Below are 24,366 nucleotides of genomic sequence, written 5' to 3'. Positions count from 1 at the left end.
TCACACCTAGTTTTGATGCCCACATTGAAATTAACTTCCTATTGTTTTAAACCCTCGGCTTTCAAATGCAACCCAGGTGAGTCCCTGATTTTCCCCGGCCAGGATTTGGCGATGCTTTCGCTACCTACTCAATTCCGATAAGTTAAATAAAATACTTCAATTTTTCAAAAAAAAGATTCATGAAACCACAAACGCGTCTGCTGTGGTTCCAAATAGCCTGCGGTTGAAACTCAAAAAAACGAAATGATTGTTTTCAAGGGGTTGTTGATGAAATTGTAACAAGGGGTTGCGGCCCAAAATATAGGTAAGGATGGGTATTTATTTGAGCGCCTGATCAGAATGAAAATGTTAGTTTTCCTGCGTCCCTCCCATCTCACCATTCATACTTCATGGCCATCTAGAAATATAATCAGCCAGTTTTAAAATACCCATGGATGATTATATAAAGATGGATGGAGAATCACTTTGACATTTAGTAAAGTATTATTCGGAGGTGAATTTTGTACAGATTCCTGAAGGGGTGATTTCACCACTTTGTTTCAATTGAGCTGGGGTCAGGTCGGTCGACCTTCTACCTTCAATTTCAAACGCTTTACATCGTGATTTGCATTTCCAAATATGAAAGTTGGACGAAATTAAACGCTGCGTCGTAATTGTCGAAACCCCACAGCGTTCAAAAAAGACACTTCGATGGTTAAATTAAAATCTCTTCAGAACACTAACTACCCCAATGTGAGTGAGTGTGTGGGGGTGCGGGGGTTGGGGGGGGGGGGGGGGGGTGAAAGATTCTCTCTGTCTCGATCGACAAGGACCCAGGGTCTGCAGTGATGCTGTAGATGTACCTGGAATCTAAAGTGCCCAGACTTTCAGAGCAGATTGTCGAGTTCGCTGTGGGTGTTCTGCAGCGGGACAATTCGTCCATTTACTCCAACGTGAGCGAACGGGATTGGAGTCAGATTGAAGTGGAAACCCGGAGTTTAGTTGTGTTATCTGCACCCGTTTGACTGTTTGGCCACAGGCAGGCCCAGAAACACAAAAATAAAACACGTGGAAATGGCCTCGAGCTTTGCGTTGTAATTACAAATCGATTTAAAATGCAACATTCCCCTTTCCAACCACAGAAATTGCTGGTTGCTTTCTGGAATATCAGATGGCGCTTCGCAACCCCTATTGCCGCCGCCTGGTGAAAGTAGAAGAGAGAATCGGTATTTAAAAATGAATGAAAACTGCAGCATTGTTTCGTTGCTCCGGAGTTTCAATGTGCAAATATCAAATAGTTTTTTCTACCCACTCCCTGCCTGCGCGGGTTTCGTTGGGGCACCGATTTCAGTTCATCTCGGCTTCTCTCAGGACTGATTTGGAGGTCGGGTTGTGACTCCTCGCGGCGGCAAACACATGCTTCGGAAAATTTAAAAAAAAATCGACGCAAATGAAGTGGAGTGCGTCCAGCCAGCGCCGGATAATGGAGACAATCTTCCTTTAGACCAGACATTAGCTCGACCACTAATTGGTTTCCAGTGTATTCGGGTCAGGACTGGGGGTCGTTGTCCTAGTCCACCAGTTAAACTCTGTCTGCAGAAGTGAGGGTTAGGATTGAGGGGTGGGGTCGAACGGCTGTTTAAAAAGTGCAGATTGCGCCGCTGACAGCCCAGAGGGGCGAAATTGAGATGGCAATTCTAGATGTAAACAGGGCGATGTAGGATTTCTGTTCCTGTTCGTCAAATGTTACTTCTAATATTCTCTTTTAAGCATTGTGAAATACACCGCTCGGGCGGAGCGCTACACCATACTTTAACAGGAGGAACACCATTTCCTCACGTGTGGCACATGAAAAGGCGACATTAAGGTGTAGATTCAAGTGTGTTTTGGCTCAGTTTAGATATTGCTCCCTGCATTATGCAGTACAGTAACTGGGCAGTAATTAATGGTGTTTAACTCCGGCATGCCGCAACATCGGTCCCTCTGTATCACCAAAACAGAAAATACTGGGCAATGTCGGCAGGTCTGACAGTACCTGTGGAGCGAGAATGGAGTTAACGTTTCCAGCGAGTCTGGGTGACTCTTTGCCGAAGCTCAAGTCATCCAGACTGGAGACGCCAGCTCCTTTCTCTCTCCCAAGATGCTGTCAGACCTGCTGAGATTTTCCAACACTTTCTGTTTGTCCATCAGCTTCCAGCATCCGCAGTAATTTACTTTTATAATCCCTCTGTGTTAATCAGTTTTGAGATGTACAGTATTGAGGGTGGATTTGCCATAATGTCCTTTGACGGAATTCGAATTACATTTATGAATGCTGTTTAATATAGCTATTATTTTCCCCCAAATTCTCCCTCGTTTATGCTTAACCCTCCGCGCCATGCAGGCGTGTCTTGCTGTCTTCTGATGGTTGGAATCGATGAGTGACATTTGAGACTCGCTCATGTCGTATTTGTCAGGTTGCATAAGGACATCTTGCAGAGTAGGTGCGGGAAATATACCAGTAGCTCCCGTTGTCGGCATCTTTTCAGGAGATCGCCTTTGCAGGAACAACGATCCTTCACAATACTTGCTCTGGTCCATTTTTGGCGGAGTATTGACCGGCCAATCCCGAGCTGTGTTGATTAACCATGGTTAAAACTTTAAAGAAAACGACTGTGCTCGGTGTTCAAATAGCATGCTGTGGGTTATGAACAATTGTTTGCGCGGTTTCAAAATTCCTGCAGCCAGGAATAATTCGTAACTCCAATACGAATTCCGCTCAAGAAACTCTCCCAAACGCCGTCACCAAACCAAAAGGATGGTTGCGATTTTCCCTGCGAATATTATCGAGGTTAAAATCTGATACATTTTTAACGCACCTTAACAGCAACACACCGACCTCAGTTGATGCTGTGGCGTTTGCAGCAAGGTTTTGCCTTGGGGCGGCGGATTGGGTTCATTGGGATCCCCGGGATTTTAGGAATTCTGGCCCCAGCCCATTCCCCCTGTCCTATCCTGCCCTATCCTGCCTTCCACACTAACAGACATCGCCCCCTTTCACATGTTTAAAACAAAAATATTGTCATTTCACTTTGCTGCGACAACAAAGGCTATTTTCTGACACCCTCCTGGGTCGGATTTTAACAAGTTGACGCGGCCTTTCCGTGCAGGTGAACAGACTGAGTTCAGGTGATGAGCGTTTAAATACTTTTATTACAGTTTAATTTCAACCGATTCGCTCTCCGCCTGCAATTAACAAGCAGTCCGTCCGTTTTCACCTTAAGGGTCCAGCTGAATCTGATTTAATTCACACTCCGAATTCTGGTGCCAGGTATTAATAACATTACGATCGTTTGACAATGTGCTCTGATTATTGTCGAAATAGCAATGTAAAACTATCAAATGTCGACATTTAGAAGTAACTGTCATGTTGTGGTTCCTGACCGTCAGTGAGAAACCCCAACAATATTCGTAACTGCACAAAAACACGGCGAGGTTAAGGAATAGTCGGACACCTAAGACTGGCGAGTCTATTTAAGGTGTAGAGTAGTTAACTCGTACACGTTGCCCCTGTAAATTATTAATTCTTGGGAGTATTAACAGCAACGACATTATAATGTAACCACCTTTCCCAACAATCTAATCGCGCACTAATGTCCCAAGCCACCCTACTTCTACAAATAATTAACACGATTTATTTTTTTCAATTGGCCGCTTGGTGTAAACATGTCCTCGCGTCTTTCACTTTTCCAATGCAGTGCAAGCCGAACAATCTCATGCCTCTGTGCAGCCTGTTGTGGCGAGGAGATGTGAACGGTTGGCTACTACATTCAACAATGTGTCAAAAAGGACAACAGGAATCATCAGGCTGCATTGTGTGTCTGTTTGTGTGTTTTCTCTCTCCCACTCCCCCGCCTAGACTGTGTCGCAGAGGATCTCAGCTGAAAGGGCCATTTTATCTGTTCCTGGTTTGTTACTATTTAACTTTCGTTGCGGACCAGCAGACTGCTCCGAATCCAACAACTTAAAGCGAGATAACAAGAGCTCCCAATAAGCGACCTTTGTAACAAATTCCAAAGCTCCCTCAGCAGCTGTCTTGATAAGAGTCGGACAAACCCCGTTCATTCATTGAGAATTTCAATCTGGGTCCCTGTTACTTGAGCTCCACGTCATTTTTAAAAACAAAAACAGAGCCGCCTCCAGCAGATTTTCCTCCGTGGGCTTTTCAAACGGAGGTTTAAATGTGTTGATCTACCAGAATACACGGTGCGTGTCAATGTAATCGGATAATACTAGCGAGTTATAAATTGCATTATCCCAACGGAAGGAACGTCAGAATTCCGGGTAACCGAAAAGACAAAGAATCCCAGGAAATGTTATCCTTAAATGTAAAAAAAAAAATCAACATTATTTCAGGCAGAACTTAAAGGTTAGAAAGCGATTTACATTGTGTGGGAGATCGATTTTCAACTTGAGCGTTAACTTGGATACTTGCATATGTGTATTTATATATACATATATATATTAAGCTTAAAGGGCAGAGTTGCTTCTTTATTGAAATTGTTTCATTTTGTTTAGATCTTGCTTTCCCGCATTCACCACCCCTCAGTTCACACAGGGTTTGTTTAATACACTGGGACAATTTTAGCTCTCTGCATAATCTCCATCTTGCTAACATCTCGCAACAAATGGTTGATAGGTTGTCAAAAATAGTTATTGATTTAGTCTCTTTTTAACTACTGCTGAAACTTCATCAATCGTGGGCGTGCAATCGAAAAGCCAAATGGCTCCTGTGTGTGTGTGTATGTGCGTGTGTGTGTTTTTGTGAGGATGGTGGGTGTGGGGTGGGTAATTTCCCCAAGCGTTGTTGTGACAGCCGTTACTCAATCGGGATGCTTCGGCCCTTTTACACGACGCTCCGTTCAGGCGTATTCGATGTGAAGGCGTCAGGAAGAGGCTTGGGCCACTGGTGTCGTCTCCAGGACCTTTTCTCAATTCGGCTCAAGCTGTGACTTGGGAAACTCTCACCTCAGCTGTCAATCCTATTTCTACATCAGGGTGGGGGGGGGGGGGGTGTGGAGAGGGGCGGGGGAGGGGGGGAGAGAGAGAGAGACCGGGATCTCTGGAAATCTGCGTGTGTGGAGAGCTGGGCACAAAAGTTAAGGAGCTGCAGTTAATTGGAACAATAGAGATGTGCAGGAGAGAAGGATATACTGCAGTGGGGCACAGCTCGCTCTTGTAGAACGCTCAGCCAAGGTGATTTGGGATTACAGGCTTTTGATCAAATTTGCGAGCAGCGTGTGTCTCCCAGTAGCAAAGGCAGCGAGCTGTTGTGTGATCAATATTGACTCGGTTCAAACTGCATACAACCAGCTCTGGCTGCAACCCCCCCCCCCTCTCTCTCCCCATCCCCTTCTATCCCCTCCTCTTTCTCCCCTAATGCAGCAATCCTATCATTAGACACTTGACATTTTATCACCCCTCCATTAGCCAAAACCGTTTTTTTTAACACTGTAAAATCTTCGGAAATAGTAACTCTATTTGGTGGTGCTAATCGATAACAATATCACGTTCACAGATACCCCATCATCCCTGTGCTGCACATGTATGAACTGGGTGGGTGTCTGCATGTGCAATTTCTTTGATTCTGTGCATATCTGGTGAATAATAGATGCACCTTTTATGTGGAGAATTTGCAGACTGGCAAAACGTTCGAGATATCGTTTAAGTGTGCATTTGTAAAAGAGAAAATATCAAAGAAAGATTCGGCGAAAAGTAATATGAATAAATTGCATGGGCTGTAATTTGTGTCCCTATATACATGAGACTGTATATGTAGTGTAAACATCTGTATATCGCTCCAGATATCAATTTGTGTGTATTTGTATCTCCAGCAACACCAGTCCTGACGAGAGAAAATGATTGGATTATCTTTAAACAAGTGTTAAAGGAAGGCTCCAAACAATGCAGATTCTGCCATGGACACTGATATCTGCTCGTTTCGTTTCTCAATGATATCATGTCCGCCACTCATACCAGCAGTATCGTGGCAGACGCCCGAATATCGCGCGTTGGAAGCCTTTAAATAATTGATTGTTAATCTCCAGTCCACGGACAGGGCATAAGAAAGTGACATGGAAAGGGTTAGAGCCGTATGCGAACGCCATTTCAGCGTCCGGCAGCATGTTTATTGATCCTATATTTACCGACTCACGCAAGCACATCAGGACGGAGGGTTCAGTTTAATAGCAGCACCGGCCCCTGCTTTGTGGGATCTGTAACAGACTGCGGGGGGCGGGGACGGGGGGGGGGGGGGGGGGGACAAATCGGGTATCTGAAAGTGTGCCCCATCGCCTCAATGTCTCATGCAGCGTAATATCAAGGAAGCATCTTTAGCTACACCACAGCGTTCCACCAACACTGAGCGCCATTTGATGGGTCCCCTCACCAGCACCATTTTAAACCTCTGCCATGTGTTATCTATCGGAATGGACGCTAGGCTAAATCTGTTGCTAATGGTGATAACCTATTTACATAGATACCAATCCTAGACACATATGTATTAAAGCTGCTGTTTAAAGCAGAGCAGCGACCCATCTACTCAAGTGGACTGCAGTGAAACTCTCCAGGTTATACCTTGTGAATCGAAAATATTGCCATTCATGTTGTAATGATGATTTAAATGGGGGGGGGGGGGGGTGGACTTTGGGAGATACGCTGATTGACTAAATAATACAGGCATTTGCAGTCTTTATAATTGATGTGGGATGTTCAAATCTACAATTGACAAACACCATGATCAACCCAGGCCCTCAGATTGGAGCTAAGGGCATGAGTAAATGTGCGGCCGTTTTCAAACCAGTGTTTCTGAGAAAGAACCCCGATTGCTCAGGCGACGATTTCTCGCGCATCGTCTTCTTTTCCTTCCCAACCCCAATGAAAAATCGCGCGGCTGAACGCGTCGATCCCCCAAGGTGCCCCGATCACCGGTCTTAAACATGCAAATGCACTATTGCAACCCAGAATATTTTACACGGCCCCGGCATGTTCACTTGTGATTGTTTTTTTCTGCAATCTCACCACCTAGAACATTATCTGGCCGTATGCTGCCGTCTCAAAATATTTGAACAACCCGAAAAATCGATTTCTTTGACTGTGATGAATTCCGAATTGTAATTCGAAGCTATTGATTTTGTGGTTTCAAACGCGAACAAATCTGTCTCCCCTATTGCTAGTATAGAATACTCTCTCTCTCTCTCTCTTTCTCTTTCTATCCTTTCCATATTCATATCATAATCTCGCTAATACGACTTTGTGCCGGAATTCTCAAATCCCTTTCTGATCACTGCGGAACAACAATTCAGCGTAGGAAATGAACAATTATTCCAGTCCGAGTAATGAATTCAAAATATTTGCAAGTTGCAAACAGACTTGCATATGACTGTGATGTCGGTGTAGGGATTGTGGCGATAACAAAGAATCCTGAAGCCGGAATATCCATAAAGAAAAAAAAAGATATGACCCAGTTATCAGGGCCCATCCAGCCCCTGAATAAACTCTGGCAGCTCTATGCACAGCACACATTTGAATATAGTGGTTAGGCTAAATTATGGCACATTGGATTTATGGCCATTTAATAGGAGATCTCAAAATATTCCATCAGGCTTGCCAAGTTCCATCAGCTCCTGCTCCAGGATAATAACCACCCGCAATTGGAAAAGCTATCTTTAATCTTACAATTTAAAAAAATGTCGCCCTCCAGTTGCTCGACTTTGTGGACCCTGTCAAAAACTTAATTGGAAACGTTTGCATTTCATTTCTGCGTGCCTTGCTAAATCCAGAAGCAGTTAGCTCCATTGTGCTAATTTGTCCCAACTCTCTCCCATGCTACGTTTTTTTGGAACAGAAATAAAACACAAACGCTCGATTGAGTTTAACAACAGAGACACTTAAAAAGCCAATTCAGGATAGTTTAAATCTTTATTTATCAGGGTCTTGTAAAACCAATTCAATCTGCATTACATTAACTGCTTTTCAATAGCGCATTGACTGTAACTAAAAGATGCCTCGCTTCGCACCTAATTAAGGGGCAGGTAAATTGTAGATGCACGTGGCACCACATGGATTATACACCTGAGAACATTTCAGCGCCGAAGATGGCCGAGCTGCTGTTCAAGCAGAGCAGGTGGATGGACCAATGTGTCGGCGAGGGTCCAAGAGACGATGGGTGCACTGGTACATTGTCACAATGACCACGCTCGGTGGCCCAAAACTCATTGTAAAAAGACTCTTAAAACATTCAGTTGCAGAAACGAACAGCACATCACACAAATGCTATCGAATAGGAATGAGGTATTTCATATCAGGTATGTAAGGGGCAAATTTGCCCAACAGTGACATTAGTTCAATTCAAATTTCTCATGCTACTTTCTGTCCAGTGATCAAGATAAAGATGTCACCACTATTTCTAAAATGAAAACACAGCTGGGGGAATAGAGACAATCCCTTCCTTTCATTATGAATAACCTAATCTTCTGGAAAGAAATTTGCTATTTGCTCATCAATACTAATCATCTAATGGGCAGACCAAGTCCCTCGATTTGGGGATATGGAAGAGAATAGAGATTAAATACAAATTGTGCTTTCTTTGTGTGACAACAGCAATGGTTGGTGTAGGTAGCAGGACATCTACCTTTGTTAGGTACATCTATTTCTCTATCAAATAATTACTGCCGTATTTGCATAGGCTAAACATGGGGGAGGGGAGGAGAAAAGGACAATAATGGGAAAACCCTGGGGATCCTGCCGGTAAATAAGGAGTGTGGGATGAATAGAAAACAAGAATATCTGTGTGCGCGTATGCAGTACATACAGAGGGGCACACACTTACATAAACACACACTATCTCACATAGATTCACATAGACACACACAAGCACACTCACATTGACACACACACACATCGGCACATACACACACAGGCACACACTCGCACATACACACACAGGCACACACATTCACATAGGCATACGCACAGAGGCACATACACTCACACACATAGGCACACACTCACACACACATGCACACTCACGCACAAGCACACTCTTACACACAGTCACATATACCGACATACACTCGCAGACAAACACACACATACACACATATAGACACACTCACCAAATCGTTTTCTCTCTCTCCCTCCCTCTCACACAGAGGTGCACATACAGTCACGGACACATTCGCACAGACACACACACACACAGGTACATACACACATACACACACACACAGGTACATACACACACATAGCTACATACATACACACAGAAACACACACCCATACGTGCAATGCCAAATAGACAAATGTCAAATAAATACAAAGCGATCAATAAACCAAGGGGAAATGTCACTGTACAAAGGATGTGGAACATTTAATAATTCCCTTCGTTTAATATGAAGGGAAGTCATTCCGCATTCTAAGCAAAGTTTTCAATTTCTGCCGTGTATCCATGTCTTAAGTTTGAATTATACATATTTTACGCACATATAAATCTGTGTATATTATGTATATTTTAGCAGTTAAAAGGCAGGCATATACAGAGACGAAGTGAAGCTCTGTGTATTATTCTTCCTACCTGCAAGCCTGAGGGCAGACATTCTCTGGAATTCAGGTTCTTGAAGCCACTTCCACATCCTCCTGAAGGTCTCCCGGCCGGATTTGAGCTTACTCCAGGGTTTGGGGTTCCTCAGCAGGTCTGAGAGGGTCCCCTGCGACCTGCACAGAATTCGCTGTGCAAAAATGGCCTGGGGGATGCTGTAGCGCTTGAGCTCGGCCGTGATCCTTTGGGCCACCTCCTTGGTGTTGATCTCCTCCACTTGGTTGGAGCCGCTGCCCTGGGATCCGGAGACGGACGCCTGGCGGTCGCGCTCCGAGGACAGCAGGGAGCCGTTAGTTTGCCCGTGGTGGTGGGGGTGGTGGTGCATCCCGTTGAGGTGGGCCATCATCCCGGCTCCTGGGCCCCCCAGCCCCCTGGCGAGGTGCTCGTCGCCTCTGGAGAGCATCGCGGCGTGGGAATCGAAGCCATTGGGAGAAAGCATCTTCTCGTTCGCCATGTGTCCACCATAGGGTGTGAGGGGCTGCTGGGAGCTGTGCAAAGTGCCCAGTCCATTGGAGAGAGGGGATAGCGGCTGCCCCATGCTGGCCATGTCCTTGTGGTAAGGGCTGTAGATGTTACCCATGGAGGGCAACCCCCTCTCGTCTCTCATGAGGGTGAAGCTGCCGCTGACGTTGCCAGGCAATCTCTGGTGCGGGTGGTGGTGGTGGTGGTGGTGGTGGTGAGGGTGGTGGAATTTCTCAGACACGGTGGAGATGGGCGGCAGGTGCTGCAGGGGGGTCAGCGTGGTGTAAGTGCTGCTGAGGCTCATGCCGGGGGGGCTTTCGCATGACATGCTCATGGCTGGGTGCAGGGGGCCGGACAGGCTGTGGTCCGGCCGGTACTCGCCTCCCTCCAGGATGGAAGTCATGCTGGACACCATGGCAGGCCGGCCGTGAGAGCTGAGGTTCCGGTGGGAAGGCTGGCGACTGTGGGAAGTGTTCATCAGCTCGCTCGATTGGCTCACTCCGTGGATATTCCCAATATTCTCCATTGTAAGCTCCATGGTCGCTGGGCTGGTGAGGCATCAATACCTAGTCATCCGCTCGATCGAGCATCCTGGAGCCCCTGTCTCTGCAATTCAGTGCTCCGGCTTTGCCTCCGGATCGCCGCTCTGATGTGCTCCTCCTCGGGCTGATGTTAAACGGCTGCAGACTGGAGAGAGACAGACAGAGGCAGACCATCAGTGCGCAATCTCACATCCAACCTTGACGTCAGCACTCCCACATCTCATTACTGAATTTCCGGAGCTTTTTTTTTCTCTCTCCTGCCAGATACATCTCCTGAAAATCGGCAAGTTTCAGATCAAACCATGCACGGTATCAATTATCTAAATCTACATTATAGCTTCAGACCGATCGGACCTGATAACTGTCTGCAGCACCTACCTTTAATATATAATTACTGCCTGACTATTCTCCATCCAGTTAGTTTCTAATCTCAGTCGAGCTCAGAGTTGAGGTCACTTTCTAATCTCAGTCCAGCACAGATCTGTAGTTAGTTTCTAATCTCAGTCCGGCTCAGAGCTGTAGGTAGTTTATCATTTCAGTCCAGTTCAGAGCTGTAGGTAGTTTCTAATCTCAGTCCAGTTTAGAGCTGTCGGTAGTTTCTAATCTCAGTCCAGTTTAGAGCTGTAGTTAGTTTCTAATCTCAGTCCAGCTCAGAATTGCAGTTAGAATCTAATCTCAATCCAGCTCAGAGCTGTAGTTAGTTTCCAATCAGCCCAGGTTATAGCCGTAGTTCATTTCTAATCGCTGTCCTGCTCAGAGCTGTACTTACTTTCTCACCTAATTCCAGATCAGAGTTGTAGTTAATTTCTGATCTCAGTCCAGATCAGGCCTGCAGTTAGTTTATAATCTCAGTCCAGATCAGGGCTGCAGTTAGATTCTAATCTCAGTAAAACTACTCAGAGCTGTAGTTGGTTCCAAATCTCAGTCCTGCTCAGAGCTATAGTTAGTTTCTAATCTCAGTCCAGATCAGAGCTGTAGTTAGTTTCCAATCTCAATCCAGTTCAGAGCTGTAGTTAGTTTTTAATTTCAATCCAGCTCAGAGCTGTAGTTAGTTTCTACTCTCTGTCCTGCTCAGAGCTGTAGTTAGTTTCTAATCTCAGTCCAGATCAGAGCTGTAGGTAGTTTCTAACTTCACTGCAGCTCAGAGCTGTAGTTAGTTTCTAATCTCAGTCCAGTTCAGAGCTGTAGTTAGTTTCTAATCTCAGTCCAACTCAGAGCTGTAGTTAGTTTCTAATTTCAATCCAGCTCAGAGTTGAGATTGGTTTCTAATCTCAGTCTAACTCAAAACTGTACTTAGTTTCTAATTTGCGTCCAGCTCAGAGCTGTAGTTAGTTTCGAATTTGAGTCCAGCTCAGAGCTGTACAGTCCAGCTCAGAGCTCTAGTCAGTTTCTAATCTCAGTCCAGCTCAGAGCTGTAGTTAGTTTCTAATCTCTGTCCAGCTCAGAGCTGTAGTTAGTTTCTAATCACAGTCCAGCTCAGTGCTCTAGTCAGTTTCTAATCTGAGTCCAGCTCAGAGCTGTAGTTAGTTTCTAATCTCAGTCCAGTTCAGAGCTGTACTTAGTTTCTAATCTCAGTCCAGCTCAGAGCTGTAGTTAGTTTCTAATCTCCATCCTGCTCAGAGCTGTAGTTAGTTTCTAATCTCTGTCCAACTCAGAGCTGTAGTTAGTTTCTAATCTCTGTCCAACTCAGTGCTGTAGTTAGTTTCTAATCTCAGTCCTACTCAGAGCTGTAGTTAGTTTCTAATCTCAGTCCAACTCAGAGCTGTAGTTAGTTTCTAATCTCAGTCCAGCTCAGAGTTGGGGCTGGTTTAACACAGTGGTCTAAACAACTGGCTTGCAACGTGGAGCAAGGCCAGCAGCACGGGATCAATTCCAGTACCGGCCTCCCCGAATACGTGGCGGAATGGGGCGACTGTGGGCTTTTCACAGTAACTTCATTGAAGACTACTTGTGACACTTCATTGGCCGGGGCATTGAGTACAAAAATTGGCAAGTCATGTTGCAGCTGTATAGAACCTTAGTTAGGTCACACTTGGAGTACAGTGTTCAATTCTGGTTGCCACACTATCAGAAGGATGTGGAGGCTTTAGAGAGGGTGCAGAAGAGATTTACCAGGATGTTGTCTGGTATGGAGGGCATTGGCTATGAGGAGCGGTTGAATAAATCCGGTTTGTTCTCACTGGAACAACGGAGGTTGAGGGGCGACCTGATAGAGGTCTACAAAATTATGAGGGGCATAGACAGAGTGGATGGTCAGAGGCTTTTCCCCAGGGTAGAAGGGTCAATTACTAGGGGGCATAAGTCTAAGGTGGGAGGAGCAAGGTTTAGAGGAGATGTACGAGGCAAGTGTTTTACACAGAGGGTAGTGGATTCCTGGAACTCACTGCCGGAGGAGGTGGTGGAAGCAGGGGCGATAGTGACATTTAAAGGTAATCTGGACAAATATATGAATAGGATGGGAATAGAGGGATCCGGTCCCAGGAAGTGTAGAAGATTTTAGTTTAGTCGGGCAGCATGGTCGGCATGGGATTGGAGGGCCGAAGGGCCTGGTCCTGTGCTGTACTTTTCTTTGTTCTAATAAGTGATTATTATTATATTTAGTATTATTATTGATGTTAATATTCTCACTCCAGATCAGAGTTGAATATGCTTTTGAATCTCAGTCCAGGTGAGATCTATACTTAGTTTTTAATCCAAGACCAGCTCAGAGCTGTAGGTAGTTTCTAATCTCGGTCCAGATCAGTGCTGTAGTTAGATTCTAAACACAGTCCATCTCAGAGCTGTAGTTAGTTTCCAATCTCAGTGCAGCTCATAGCTGTAGTAACTTTCTAATGTCAGTCCAGCTCCAAGCTGTTGTCAGTTTCTAACTTCAGTCCACCTCAGGGTTATAGTTAGTTTCTAATCTGAGTCCAATTCAGAGCTGTAGTTAGTTTCTAATCTCAGTGCATCTCAGAGCTGTAGTTAGTTTCTAATCTCACTCCAGCTCAGAGCTGTAGTTAGTTTCTAATCTCAGTGCATCTCAGAGCTGTAGTTAGTTTCTAATCTCTGTTCAGTTAAGAACTGTAGTTAGTTTCTAATCTAAGTACTGCTCAGAGCTCTAGTTAGGTTTGAATCTCAGTCTAGCTCTTGCTGTAGTAAATTTCTAATCTCAGTCCAGATCAGAGCCATAGTTAGTTTCTAATCTCAGTCCAGATAAGAGCTGCAGTTCGTCTCTAATCTCAGTCCAGATAAGAGCTGAAGTTAGTTTTGAATCTCAGTCCATATCAAAACTGGAGTTAGTTTCTTTTTGTTTGCACTTGCTTGTTTAATGTAACAGTGCACAATTCATTTTTTCCAATTAAGGGGCAATTTAGCGCAGACATTCCACCTACCCTGCACATCTTTGGGTTGTTGGAGGCGATACCCACGCAAGCACAGGGAGAATGTGCAACCTTCAAACGGACAGTGGCCCAGAGCTGGGATCGAACCTGGGACCTCGGTGCAGTGAGGCAGCAATGCTAACCACTGTGCCATCGTGCTGCCTGTAGTTAGTTTCTACTGTAAATCCAGATTAGAGCTGTAGATGGTTTCTAATCTCAGTCCAGATAAGAGCTGTAGTTAGATTCGAATCTTAGTCCAGCTCAGAGCTGCAGATAGTTTTGAATCTGAGACCAGACAAAAGCTATATTTAGTTTCTAATCTCAGTCCTGATAAAAACTGTAGTTAGTTTCGAATCTCAGTCCAGATCAGAGCTGCAGGTAATTTCTAATCTCAGTCCAGATCAGAGCTGTAGGCATTTCCTAATCTCCAGTTCAGAGCTGTAGTTAGTTTCTAATCTCAGTCCAGATCAGAGCGGTAGGTAGTTTCTAATCTCCAGATCAGAGTTGTAGTTAGTTTCTAATCTCTGTGCAGTTTGGAGCTGTAGTTAGTTTCTAATCTCAGTACGGCTCAGAGTTGTAGTTAGTTTCTATTCTCAGTCCAGCTCAGAGCTGTAGGTAGTTTCTAATCTCAGTCTAGCAGCGATCTGTAGGTAGTTTCTAATCTCAGACCAGTTCAGAGCTGTAGTTAGTTTCTAATCTCAGTCCAGCTCAAAGCTTTGTTATTAGTTTCTAATGTCAGTTCAGCTCAGAGTTGTAGTTAGTTTCTAACCTCATAAATATCAGAGCTGTAGTTGGTTCCTAATCTCAGTCCAGCTCAGAGCTGTAGTTAGTTTCTAATTTCAATCCAGTTCAGAGCTGTAGGTAGTTTCTAATCTCAGTCCAGCTCAGAGCTGTAGTTAGTTTCTAATCTCAGTCCAGTTCAGAGCTGCAGTTAGTTTCTAATTTCAATCCAGTTCAGAGCTGTAGTTAGTTTCTAATCTCAGTCCAGCTCAGAGCTGCAGTTAGTTTCTAATCTCAGTCCAGCTCAGAGCTGTAGTTAGTTTCTAATCTCAGTCCAGTGCAGAGCTGCAGTTAGTTTCTAATTTCAATTCAACTCAGAGGTATAGATAGTTTCTAATCTCAGTTCAGATCAGAGCTGTAGGTAGTTTCTAATCTCCAGATCAGAGTTGTAGTTAGTTTCTAATCTCTGTGCAGTTTGGAGCTGTAGTTAGTTTCTAATCTCAGTACGGCTCAGAGTTGTAGTTAGTTTCTATTCTCAGTTCAGCTCAGAGCTGTAGGTAGTTTCTAATCTCAGTCCAGCAGAGATCTGTAGCTAGTTTCTAATCTGAGACCAGTTCAGAGCTGTAGTTAGTTTCTAATCTCAGTCTAGCCCATGATGTCTCTCCCTCTGGCTGTTTGATTCTTAAAGCGAATGACTTGGATGAGTGGCACAACCCCCACACAGGGTTGTCACCGCAGAAAGGAAGGCGGACTCTCTTTATCATTTACTGCAGGGGTTTGATGTCTGAGAGCGAACACAGTTTAACAAAATTGAAATTTGAACTGCAGGAGAATTTTGCCTGATGGAGGGCTACAAAAATATTTGGGGAATTTGGACATTTGGAAAGAACAACACACGAGTGCTCATTGTACAGTTAAAATCTTTAATGCAAATATCCTAAAAGTTATCATGTATCTTCAGGCCCAATGTCACGAGAACTGACATTTTAGCTCAGTATTGTGGTTGACATGATTTTCGATGTGGGGCATATTCAGTATTTTCACTAATTTTCCCTTTCAATAAGATGTGCGACAATATTTTGAAGTTTCCCACCTGTGTTAAATTCAGACCAACATATTTTGATCTGTCGGTCTCGCGAGGGACGGCGTGTGCACACTTGTCAGACCTGATTTGCAAACCTGAGTAATGTAACATATTTTCCAAGTTGTCTTGACTATTGGGTGTCCGTCACTTAAGTGTGTGCACTTTCCTCAAATATTCAGTCAGTGCGTCCGTTTGGGGTGTCTGGCGGTTCCTCACCCTTCTGCGCGCCACGATTGGTAATGCAATTTGTCAACACTTGAAGGTCATTCGACAAAAAGAAAGTCCATCTTCAGCTCCATCCCAGCAGATTGATCACAAAGTCACACAGATGTAAAGTTTGCGCTTGATAAACTAACTTTTCTTTGAACTCGTGAGGGAAGTATTGGACTGCAAAACCCCGCGCTTTATTTGCAATCGGAGGATGAGGATGGAAGGGGCTATATCAATCTGCATGTGGAGATATTCTCCTCATTTCCATTGGGAAGCAACCCACACCAGTTAATGATTTCCCCATTAAAACCTCGTAATTTGGGCAGAATGGTTGATGACGTCCGGTGCCTTCCGTGCTACTTGTAAACGCCAAATGAGTTGATTAAAATCTCCTGGCTGATGTGTGAAGGACAAATTCTGACCTGTGGTATGGAAAGGAGGGGGGGGGGGGGGGGGGGGTGAGGGAGGGAGTCTTTGGGGAGTCACTGCAGTAACCAATAGTAACAGCATGAAATTGTTTCATTTAAGGGACTTGCAGTGGATTTGCAACATAAAGAAGGACAAAAGCCCAACCGAGAACGCTTTGATGTCGAATATACTTAGGTGGAAGATTGGGAGAAATCTGCACAACCTGAACTGTTATATTACTGCACATTACTGCAATAGGCCACACCATTTTTGTTTCTACAGCAGGAATGTGTCGCTTGGCGATGTGTCATAATATACAGGACAGAATAATCTCGCGCGTCCAGGGTATTCTTAAATAACCTGTATTGCAGTGCCTTTAATTCATCAGACTTTCTTTGGGGCCCAGATTAGCCGCCCCCCTCATTCATCCAGCATCGCCCACGACCCCACGAGTTCGCAGGCAGTTTATTTATCCGTGTTGTGTGGTTTGTGTTTAAAAGGTCGGCCTTGAGCCGGGCACTTGGAAATTGCACCATTTCAAACTGCGGCCCTCAACACGTTGCATTCCTCATCCAGGAGCTTTACAATGGATGCGGGGAATCCCAGAACTTTGACCTGCAGCTCGTCTCCCTCCACCTGTACCCGTGTGTGCTTCTCCAGAGATTGGAGCCTCTGAAAAACACTACAGTTCCATTTACTCATTCACAATTTTTTAATTTCTCATAGCAATACGGGACACAGTACGAATATCACCAGACATGCAGGCATGTATTGAATTGTGCATTTCACTTTTATAGTTTTGGACAGTACAGATTGTTACATCATCACAATTACATTCAAAATCCAGGACAATGCTGAGTCCCCGAGAAGAATGTTATTGCCGTTGTATAAAGATGGAGCAGTGTGATAGTCACTCCCGGTACCCGATTAGAAGGAAGAGTCTGATTATTTCACCGGTAACCGTCCCCTAATAACCAAAATATAATTTAGCAAACTGAATCCGCTCTTCATTCACTCGCAGGGATCTGCAACACCTCAATGCTTCGTCCAAATCGATAAAACATCATTAGCCAGAGCGCAGCCAAATGTGCTGAAAATCAGGACAGAACGGATGGAGAGCACTGGGCATTTCCCATTATGAGTGACTTTCAAACACAATGAAAGAAATGGGGTAGCGCAACTTTTAGCATTCACTTTACACTCAGAGTCACTGAATGACATGGTGAGATTGTGTCAAGGTGAAACACCCTCCTTAAAAAAAGATTGGATCCCTATCCCAGCCCTAAATTTTTAAAAAAACACAAACTGGCCATCAGTTCATTAATGAAACTGCCACTATTTACATTGCCGACCCCCCTCTTCGCTGAACAACCGACAGAATCGGAAGGGAAACGAACATTTGAAAATAATATCTAATTGAGAAACTGTCCAGTGGGTCCTGGCCTGATTCAGGAAATAAATTCAACGCGCCGAGTGTAAATATGATGGCTGTGAGGGGAATGGGACAGTCATTTCATAGTGCAGAATTGTAAATGTTGACTCAAGTTTGCATGTAATAAAGAATCCACGTTTTTCCCTGTTCCGGCGATGTGAGGCTGGCTGAGGGCCCTGATAGAAACAGTTTGGGTGTCTGTGTGTTTGTGTGCATGTGTTCTCCCTCAACCATCTGGCAGCTGCTATGGGCCGGCTAGGTATTGATCGCTTCTCTCTCTCCTGTTAACCCTAGCTCGGGTGAATTCTTATCCGCCTCTTCTCCAGATCCTGGAAATTCATCCCGGAATTCTGTGTATGTGCGTGTTTGGGTGGTGGTGGGGTGGTACAAGAAGAACAAACGGTCGCCTTTCATTGTCTAGTGATTAAAAGCACTCACCACCGCCCCCCCCCCCTCCCCCACCCCTCCCCCGGTAAGTAAACAGGTGGTTTCCACTCGGCTGCCGGTGAAACCCGTGTAACTTTCATTCGCCGTGTTGTGCTTTCCCGCTGGGCTGTGTCCCAGGGAGATCGGGGCGTCCAAAACGTTCCATTTCTCGCTCTCAAATCCAGCCTCCTCCACAACCAGTCAAAACACACAGGAGTCCACCCTCGAGTTTTATCGAAGGATTAGTGAATATGATCACTGCACTGTTCACATGAGACTAGATCCCGTTGGAAAGGAAGGCGGCATAATTACAGCTTTAACAAGAAACAAAAATCAAACCCTTTTAAAGTGAAGCGTCTTTCTTACACGCCACTGTCTCCACATCACATATATACAAACGGCTAGCATTTTATGCAGCATTGTAATTACAGAGATTAATTAGGTGTCATTAAATTCTCATCAGCATAGCTGTGTGTTATTCCCCCGAAGCTGGATATTTTTACAAAGTTCTGTTGCGCACTGTTATATTCGTAAGTGGATTTCCATAAAATCGTTGGCCTATTGTACACAGCTCGCAAGTCCCAGTGGTGTTGCTGCGTTAATAATGTAAACAGCTAAGCAGAGTCAGTGTGGTTTGCATACAACATTGTGATGTAAAACACCCATGGATACAGAGTGACATCTTAACCGGGTGGATGTTTATGTGCTGTTAACACCAAAAAGGAACGGCGAGAAGAAGATGTTTGCAAGTTGAATTCACTGCACATTGTATTTTGCAAGGGAACTTTCATAAGGATAGGGACGCGCTTTAGTTCATGTATACTTTTCAGTGCTAAAAGCACGTTTGAGACTGTAATGAGTCAGTGTAGTCATGGAGTGTTATATGTGCTTGTGTATGATCTTCTAGTGTATGAAGTGTTAAAGATTTGGAGACTATCATTACTTGTCACTGACTTGGCAGCGTGAAGTATGGACATGTGTTAGATAGGAAACGGGAGAAAAGATCACAGGCCATTTGGATGTCTTTATTTAACAAGATAAATAGGGCAGATATTGGGGCCCTGTTGTTTTGCCTCTATAACCAAATAATTTTAAAAACAGCAGGGTTTAGATCATTCATGGCACAAGAGGTTCTGACAGAATCTTTCAGTAAAAAAAATACATCTACCAGATGCAATTTCATGTCCTTGTTTCAATCAGTCTTTGGTATTTGTTAACATACCTGTAGGTTGACACAGGAGGACCATTCCAGTCTCAATAACGTCCCACTTCATTTTACTTCACTGGCCACGTTTTAGGCCAATTTAAAGTCATTCTGTTACGGAAAAGCCCGGATTTAATAAGGACTCCTGTTTATTTGATGAACGATTACAATGACATCACAACATTTTAAACCAGAGAAACGGGTTGATTTCGATAACAGAAGTCGCCGACAAAGTCACAGCCAAAATATTCTACTTTTGAAAGCACCATTCTGCACTTTAAATTTGAAGAAACAGTAGGCGATTTAAGTAACGAATGTCCCTTCCAGGTATGAATCTTCCAACATGTAGAGGGTTCCTTCTGAACAATAAAAAAAGGAACAAAACAATCAGTAAAACGCTCGTGTAACAGATAACTCCTGAACAGCAGATACGTGTCACTTTCTGCCCTGTAGTCTGTTTGAGCAAGGCGGCTGATTCATCAAATATCTAGAAAACAAGTGCCAGGCCACACGTATGCTTGAAGAAGCAAAAAGTAAATAAAAGTTAAACGGCAATTAATCGTGCTTCTTCCCTGTTGTAGAATTGGAAGAGACGTTTTTATTGCCTAAAGGGAAACCATCTGTATCAATGTTCAATGAGAATTCTTGTCAAATAATCTTCGAGGCAGAAACAACAGGGAGCGAGGACGACAACAAAAGATGATGGACAATCTCAGCGAGGGCCACGACACAAATATTAACCCTCCATGTATGATGTGGTTGGGATAAAGTTTAAATTTCCCGCCAAGTGCCGTGCTATTCTACACATTGCTACAAATGATTAGCATTACTAAGATAAAAGCAAATTACTGCTGAAACAAAAACAGAGAATGTTGGACAATCTCAACAGGTCTGCCAGCATCTGTGGAGAGAGGAGGGAGCTAACGTTTCGAGTCTGGGTGACTTAGCTTTGACAAAGGGTCATCCGGAATAGAAACGTTAGTTCTCCCTTCTCTCTCCACAGATGCTGTCAGGCCTGCTGAGATTCTCCAGCAAGCTTCTGTTTTTGGTTGCCATTAATAATCAATACTAATCGAGCGCTGCAAAAACTTTAAACAAAACATCAGCACCCCTCGGTGGATTCACCCGCCAATGCTTGATCAAATACCCACTGCACCGCCTTGTTTAATATGGACAACTTTCCCTATTGGCTTTAGAGTGGACTTTCCTTTCCAACTGCCCCCCCCCCCCCCCCCCCCCCCCCACCCCCACGCTTTTGACACTACGAATGTTACAATTAGTTACAATCCCTCGGGTGGATTGAAATGTAGCCAAGCTTGGACGCTGCAGAATCTCTGGGAAATATTTAAAATATATGAATTAAGGTAGGTTAGAATTTCAGGTTTGGGAAGGGAATGAGTTGCTGGTGTGAAGTCAGTCTGACCATTAAAGGGGAGGGACGATTGCCCTGGTGTGATAAATAATTGACAAGCAAGTTGCCTGCAATTAAATATTTGTTTATAAACATGATCTTCAAGAGTGAGCCAGGGCTTCAGCAAACATTGTTAATAACGCTGATATATATTTTAATGTTAATTAAGCAATATCTCTCGGCAGAAAGACTAAATATCCTTGCCAAAAGACTCTCTGATGTGTTAGCGTATTCGATACAGCAATCCCGAACTTCATTCAACTGAAGAACAACTTGGTAGCAACAGAATATCACGGTAAAACCACAAAATTAGTGGCAATATTTAACAAAAAATATGTTAGTTCTATGCCAAGTATACACATGCCACAGCAGCGGGGCTCGGTTTTTTCCATGCATTATCTTTTAAGAAGAAAAATAATCAATGTGGTAGCTGTTTTGCTGCACAGTGGGGTTTATTACATACATAACACAGCGAAAGTATTGTATGCGGAGTTTTTCTATTTGGCTGCTTCTGAATGGAAAGGGAGAATTGCGCAGTTGCATCTTACAGATCAATTCCATTTATGCTCAGCCACTGAAGGGTTTAACGGCGAGAGAAATGCTCTCAAAACTTAGCGATTAGCAATAGAAACTATTGTACCAGTCGCTCGGATGCACTAATTTAGCAAATAGATGCATACATTACAGCGGTGGGTTCAATTAGATATTTAACGTGTCTAGGACTTAAGCACTTTGAAAGTAAATGCAAGTGTGCATGATAAAAACTGGGCCTGTATCTTGTATCTCTGCTTTATTTAAAAAATAAACATTTAAATAGTAGCCGAGGATAGTGCTAATTGTCACCTTCGTCCGCCTTTCTCAATATATTTAACGACTTTGCTTTTGACTAAAATAGGATTTATTGATTTGACATACAGACCTTTAGGCTGCATTTTATTCACGCTGTTCTCTGTTTTTTCTTCCTAAAGAAAATCAGGGTTTATTGGTAATGCCTTAGAAAGACTTGGTCATCAGCACTGGGAGAGGAAATCTCTTCAAAAATTAATCAGTTTTCAGACATTTCGTTAGGATTATTCTGTAAACATATTAAACATATTAAAAACCCGCGCATAGATTGTAAACTGGGCATTCTAACTTTTACACGAACACTCTTTTCAGATTACTTAAATACAATTGCTCAATACATTGACTTGAATTCTCTGCTACAACAAATGGTTAGCTAAATGTCCAATTGATTTGAACCCAGCAATGGCAAATAAATCTTTTAAAAAGCAGAACTGGTATACAATGAGGTGTCTCTATATTCCTGCAACACTGGCCCAACGCGTTGAGAATTATTTAATTTCAGCTAGTGAAAGTTTCTAATTTATGCGAAGGATTGCGAAAATTGTTCTTTTCAACTTCACCATAACTAAGCCCTAACATCCACAGAACACATTAGTTTAAAAAAACACATTGTAGTTGCAATTGCGAGAGTTGCTGCTTTCTCAATGACGGCCATTATGCCCAGCCCAATTTGTTAAAATATTTAATGTTAACCGCGCCAGGAGATCGCTCAAACTCCACGTTTAATGGGTGATTTTCATGCGGAACTTGGGGACCATTATATGTTTACCCAGATTTGCAAAAACTCTGAATTTGCGGATAGGATTTAATGAGGACAACAAGCTTTGACTGATTAAATTGCAAAGGGACAGAGACGGTAGATCTTAAATGGAAAATAGGTCAGTATCATGGGCACTTTACTGGAAAAGCTCCTCCATTAAAAGCCGCCTTCCTGCAAACATTTTTTAAAAATATAGTATTCCAGCTTGACTCACAGCTTCACTCGGGTAAGGGGGGGGGGGGGGGGGGGGGGGGATTACAAGATAGCATTAGGTTTTTTGTGGCAATAATTTATTACATTTAAGGAGCAGATTAGAATATTTTAATAGGCGTGACTTTAATAATTTTATAGAAATAACTGTTTTAATTCAAGGAGCAGATTAGAATATTTAGGAGGCATGACTTTAAGAATTTTGTGGCAATAACTTTTTTTAATTTAAGGAGCAGATTAGAATATTTTAGTAGGCGTGACTTTAAGACTTTTGTGGCAATACTTTTTAAAATTTAAGGAGCAGATTAGAATATTTAGGAGGCATGACTTTAAGAATTTTGTGGCAATAACTTTTTTAAATTTAAGGAGCAGATTGGGATATTTTAGTAGGCATGACTTTAAGACTTTTGTGGCAATACTTTTTAAAATTTAAGGAGCAGATTAGAATATTTTAGTGGGCATGACTTTAAGAATGTTGTGGCAATAACTGTTTTTTTAATTTAAGGAGCAGAATGGAATATTTTAGTAGGCATGACTTTAAGAATTTTGTGGCAATAGCTTTTTTAATTTAAAGAGCAGATTAGAATATTTTAGCAGGCATAAATAATAATTTTGCTCTGCAATTGCTGGTTCTACTAAACGGTTTCCTTTACCTCTCTCTTGCGTGCATTGGCTACTTGGTTTAGACAACATTTAGCTTCTGCTGTGAAACTAAGGTAAACACTCAGATTAAATGCAACCTGAGTGGGTTACAGCTTTCATTACCTACTGGGAGTTCAGCTTTATTTCAGCTGATGTTCAAATGTGCAGCGAATATATTTCTCAAAACAGTTTTGTTAACTTGGGGAAACCTTTTTTAAAATCCAGTATCTTCAGAAATTTTGAACAACGCAGTGGAACTCGTCCTGGGAATTGTTAAATGTATACAAGAAATAGTTGAAATCGTCGTAATTTCTTTGAGGGGAATATTCATCGTCCAATCAGTTCTGGACCACTTAACACAAAAAAACAACAACACCCACACCCCAGCCCCGGAAATAAAAATAAAAATTGTCGGAAGCCTTGAAGTTCATTGGCTTTGAATGAGTAGCATAAAGTTGGTCAAATAATATAGATTTATATCGGATTACGGCTCTGCCCACACAACCACTGTGCAACTTGGGTGCAACAATTCAACATTATTATTGTATTTTCAAAAAATTACCCAAATGAAGGCGATTTTAAGAGATAACTACGTAGTCCCACAAGGACCCAAATCCCTTCAGAACACAACTTCAAAGATGGACAAAACTAATGAGACATAAGTTTAATCTGACCTCGTCTAGTTAGTGATTCTTTTAATACATTATTAATAAAACGAACCACAGGGGTGTGTTTAACTGATATTCTGACACCAAATTGTAGCAATATTCTTCCAATACTGGTTCACTTGCATTCTCAACGATTGCCCGTCCTTTGTTAGGTCCGGGGTGGGGAAGGACCAGTAGCTGGAACAGAATATTCGTTCAAAAATAAAAATTACTGGCAGAAATGTAAGGTTGAAAAAAAACTGTGGAATGAATGCAGGAACACGGCTTGCTGACAGTGTGGCATGTGCAGTTTAATCAGTAAGACATGTCAAAGGCTGATGGTGCTATTAGCTCTTCGTTTTAAAAAAAATCTTTCTCTCCCCGTTT

The 24,366-nt window shown here is 43.2% G+C and overlaps 1 protein-coding gene across 3 annotated transcripts in view; it reads right to left on the bottom strand.

Moving 5' to 3' along the window:
• onecut3a (one cut homeobox 3a) overlaps positions 1 to 10,755 on the bottom strand; it is a 144,324-nt gene extending 133,569 nt beyond the window's left edge. For all 3 annotated transcript variants that reach the window (XM_038777939.1, XM_038777940.1, XM_038777941.1), the window contains exon 1: positions 9,593 to 10,755. In XM_038777939.1, coding sequence (XP_038633867.1) covers positions 9,593 to 10,616 — 1,024 coding nt within the window. In that variant the 5' untranslated portion in view covers positions 10,617 to 10,755. The remainder of the gene's footprint in view (positions 1 to 9,592) is intronic.
• Positions 10,756 to 24,366: the final 13,611 nt, after the last annotated feature.

Source organism: Scyliorhinus canicula, chromosome 18 (genome assembly GCF_902713615.1).
Source record: "Scyliorhinus canicula chromosome 18, sScyCan1.1, whole genome shotgun sequence".
Taxonomy (NCBI): Eukaryota; Metazoa; Chordata; class Chondrichthyes; order Carcharhiniformes; family Scyliorhinidae; genus Scyliorhinus; species Scyliorhinus canicula.
Note: the sequence above shows the minus strand (reverse complement) of the source record. Positions and strands in the feature narration are given on the sequence as shown.